Genomic DNA, 4,361 nt, shown 5'->3' with positions numbered 1-4,361 from the left:
CTCTCTTGCCCGGGCTGGCTTTGAACCGCAATCCTCAGTTCTCAGCCTCCTGAATAGCTAGGATTACAGGCGTGAGCCACCAGCGCCTGGCAGTGCTGTATTTCTTGAGCCACACCTTCACTTCTAGCTACTGGTAAGAGTCTCTGGGACTTTCCTGCCCAGGGTGGCTGCAAACTGATCTAGTAAAGTGCAAATGTAGTAGGATATCCATGTATTGTACATACGTACATATATACATACAGTGAATTCTAGTCTATAAAAGGTTTTGTTCCTATTTTGCTTTTCCTAATTGTCATGTCCTTGGCTTTTCTAGAATATCATTTCTTTCTAATTAGGTTTCATTCTAGTTCGAGTCAGCAAAGCATAAATCAGATTTATCCTAGAATTGTCAGGTAGAGAGAGGTACTCAAAAGTAGTTGTTCCTGTCACCTTTTCACGTGTAGTTTGCCTAAACTTCCTATAGAAGTGTATTCATGGACCTTACAGCCACTCTCTGCTTCCTTGTACCCACCCAGACACAAGCTTTGTGCGCTCTCTTCTAGATATGGTCTCTCTGGCAGTGATGTCCTGGATAACGTAGCATACGCCCGCGGGTTCAACACAGACCACCAGACACAGCTCCTTTATCAAGCGTCGGCCATGATGGTGGAATCTAGGTATGTACTTAAGAGAAGTCACAAAATGTATTGAATATATTGAGTTCTTTCCCTGAATCTTTTTTTTTTTTTTTTGAGTTGGTTGTGGGGCTTGAACTCAGGGGGCCTGGGTAGTATCTCTGAGCTTCTTTTGCTCATGGTTAGTGCCTTTCCACTTTGAGCCACAGCTCCGTTCCCAGCTGTTTTGGTAGTTGAGTGATGAGAGTCTTTGTTTTTCCTGCCCCATCTGGCTTTGAACCGCAGTCCTCAGATCTCGGTCTCCTAAGCAGCTAGGATTAGAGGCGTGAGCCACCAGCAACCTGGCCTTTCCCTGAAACTTGATAATGTAACTACACAGGAGGCTAAGCCCTGGAAGACTGCCATTTGAAACCAGCATAAGCAGAAAGAGTCCAGTTTCCAGTTAGCCAGCAAAAAGTTGAGCTGGAGGTATGGTTCAAGTGAATACTAGCTGACCAAGCTAGGGTTTGTGCTCAGTACTAGGACACCGCAAATAAGAGAGGTAAGTTGGGCCTGGTGGCTGGCTCACAACCTGTTAGGCTAGCTGCTCAGGAGGCTGAGATCTGAGGATCACAGTTAACAACCACCAGCCAACAACTAGAAAACTGTACGTGCAGCTGTGACTCAAAGTGGTAGGGCTCTAACCTTGAGCAAAAGTGCTCAGGGACAGCCCTGAGCTCAAGCCCCACAACTGACGAAAAATAGGGAGAAGAAAGGGGTGGGTACTAAGTTTTGGTTTTTATCTTGATACCCTTGTTTTGTCATTTGGGGCAAGTCAGTGGTAAAAATGAAGCCAGAATGGCTGTACCTGTAATTCTAACTGCTTAGAAGGCTGAGATCTGAGGATCATTTTTTTGGATCCAGGCCAGGTAAACAAATCCATCAAGGTTTTGTTTTGGTTTTTTGCCGGTCCTGGGGCTCATATTCAGGATCTGAGTGCTGTCCCTGAGTGTCTCTACTCAAGGCTAGTGCTCTACCACTTGAGTTACAGAGCCACTTCCAGCTTTTCTGAGTAGTTTATTGGAGATAAGTCAGCCTCCTTGAGTAGCTAGGATTACAGGCATGAGCTACTGGTGCCATGGCTCCATCTAGACTGTTTATCTCGGAGTGGCGATTGTGGTGCAAGCAGAGGTAGCAGAGGCTCCAGCGTGTGCATCTGTGCACACACAAGCTAGCCTGGAGATGTGGCGCAGTGCTAGATCACTTTCCTGTTGAGACCTTGAGATCAGCTCTGCCAACAAAAATAATGCCTCACCTGTGAATGCTGTAGAGTTTTGTTGTTGTTAGTACTGGGACTTGAACACAGAGGTTCTTTCCCATTGTTGCTCTGCTTTCACACTTACGGCTGGTGCTGTACCACTTGAACCACATCTCCTATTCCTATATGAATTTATTTTCAGTACCAGTCCTGGGGCTTGAACTCAGAGCCTGGGTGCTGTCCCTGACCTTTTTTGCTCAAGACTAGTGCTCTACTAGGAGCCACAGTTTCACTTTTGGCTTTTTCTTATTTTTCTTTTCTTTTTTTTTTTTTGGTAGTGGAAATAAAACTCTCGGACTTTTCTGTGATCTTCAGATCTCAGCCTCCTGAGTTGCTAGGAATAAAACCATGTACATTCAAGTAAAACTATATGAAATTTTAGGGTAGTGAGGAAAGAGCAGAATCTGATAGACTTTTGGCAAGAAACTGGTCTCAGAGAATTCTTGTTCTCTGTAGGTATGCATTGCTTATTGTAGACAGTGCCACCGCCCTGTATAGAACAGACTACTCAGGTCGAGGAGAGCTCTCAGCCAGGCAGATGCACTTGGCCAGGTTTCTGAGGATGCTTCTGCGACTTGCTGATGAGGTAAGCTGCAGGGAGGGATCAAGATCACCTGTTTGCAATGGCTGTACGTTCCAGAAGTCTTGGTAAGCGGTATGGACATTAGAGAGTTTAGACAAGGGAGGAGGAAAAGAGAAGCAGTCGTCGCTTGCTTTGTGGGTGAAGTGGTGACAGCATTGAGGTTTGTGAAACTGACCATCTCTCTCCCTCAACAGTTTGGTGTAGCAGTCGTAATCACCAACCAGGTAGTAGCCCAAGTGGATGGAGCAGCCATGTTTGCTGCTGATCCCAAGAAACCTATTGGAGGAAACATCATCGCCCATGCATCAACAACCAGGTGAGGTGATCACAGTAGATGAAAAGTGTTCCATTTATGTCCTGCTGAAGGTGTTGTGTGTAACAGGACTCTTAGGAACTCTCCCTGAGTTGCTCATGCTCTGATTATATGGTATAGGTGTTAAGTGAAGCTGGGTGCCAGTGGCTTGCACCTATCAATCCTAGGTCTTGGGAGGCTATGGTCAGCTCTCTGGTTTGAAGCCAGCACAGGAAGACAAATCCTTGAGATTTTTATCCCCAAAAAGCTGGAAGTGGAAGCCACACATGGACAAAAAAAACCCTGAGAGCTTGGGAGTTCAACTTTCAGTGTCAGCACAAAAATAGTGATGCAACTTATCCCAGCTTCTCTGAACAATTGTATAGGAAAGAATATCCCTGGGCTGGGAATCTGGCTTAGTGGTAGAGTGCTTGCCAAGCATGCATGGAGCCTGGGGATCAATTCCTCAGTGCCACATAAAAATGTTTACCCCCTCACCTGGAGCTGTGGCTCAGGTGGTAGAGTGCTGGCCTTAGCAAAAAAGCTCAAGGGCCTGAGTTCAAGCCACAAAACTGGCCAAAAAGAAAATCCCTGATCCTTAAAAAAAAAAAGTTTGATTGAATATGAGCATTCCACTAAGGGGCTTCTGGGCTAAAATGGATTCTTCCAGATTAGAAATGTACTTAAGTATACCAAGAAAGATACCATTATCCTTGTAGCATGTGAGGGATATCTAAAAAGCTGTCAGGAATGGAACTATTTAATAACTCATTGTCTCGGTCTGTCTTTGGCTTAGATTGTACCTGAGGAAAGGAAGAGGGGAAACCAGAATCTGCAAAATCTACGACTCTCCCTGTCTTCCTGAAGCTGAAGCTATGTTTGCCATCAATGCGGACGGAGTAGGAGATGCCAAAGACTGAGTCACCACTTTATTTCTGCGATGAACTTTAGTACTGCGCAGCCTGAGAGAGGCTCTCCGGTGCGCCTCACACCGCTTCTTGTTGGACTGTCAACACTTGCCTTCTGGGAAAACAGCTATTGTATCTGGTTTTCTGATGGTGTAAACAGACAGGTTAGTACTCGACCTGATGTTTTCTTCCTTCTTTGTAATTTCTTGGGATTATTTACCTTTGACATAGCGTACCAACTACACAAAAGATTGTGAAATAAGAAGTAAGAATTTCTCCAGCACCAAAGCTAAGGAGAGCTGGCTCTACTTTGACTTCTGAATAATAGTAAAATAAAATGTCTTCCCGAGGCTCTAAAACCAAGCTAACGGGCCTCCTCACAGATTGTGTTTTCATTTGTCAGTAAGACTTTAACCAGAAGCAAGTTCTAGAGGTTAGGTGTTCTGGTGGGTGTGGGTGTTTAACACTCATAAAAATTTGTTTTGGGGGACTGGGAAGGTGGCTCAGTGGTAGAGCGCTTGCCTTGCATGCATGAGGCCCTGGGTTTGATTTCTCAGCACAATATAAGAAAAAAGAAAAAAGCCGGAGATGGCGCTGTGGCTCAAGTGGTAGAGCGCTAGCCTTGAGTTGAAGAGCTGAAGGACAGCACCCAGGCCCAGAGTTCAGT

The 4,361-nt window shown here is 45.3% G+C and overlaps 1 protein-coding gene across 3 annotated transcripts in view; it reads left to right on the top strand.

Annotated features, from left to right (window-relative positions):
- Positions 1 to 4,052, top strand: part of Rad51 (RAD51 recombinase) — a 25,159-nt gene extending 21,107 nt beyond the window's left edge. For 2 of the 3 annotated variants that reach the window (XM_013010035.1, XM_013010036.1), the window contains exons 7-10: positions 543 to 656; positions 2,368 to 2,497; positions 2,689 to 2,810; positions 3,583 to 4,052. In XM_013010035.1, coding sequence (XP_012865489.1) covers positions 543 to 656; positions 2,368 to 2,497; positions 2,689 to 2,810; positions 3,583 to 3,706 — 490 coding nt within the window. In that variant the 3' untranslated portion in view covers positions 3,707 to 4,052. The remainder of the gene's footprint in view (positions 1 to 542; positions 657 to 2,367; positions 2,498 to 2,688; positions 2,811 to 3,582) is intronic. The other variant, XM_013010038.1, reaches the window with a different exon arrangement.
- Positions 4,053 to 4,361: the final 309 nt, after the last annotated feature.

This window comes from Dipodomys ordii, unplaced genomic scaffold (genome assembly GCF_000151885.1).
Source record: "Dipodomys ordii isolate 6190 unplaced genomic scaffold, Dord_2.0 Scaffold11, whole genome shotgun sequence".
Classification (NCBI taxonomy): domain Eukaryota; kingdom Metazoa; phylum Chordata; class Mammalia; order Rodentia; family Heteromyidae; genus Dipodomys; species Dipodomys ordii.
The sequence above is the reverse complement of the archived record's forward strand: the minus strand, read 5'-3'. Positions and strand labels throughout refer to the sequence as shown.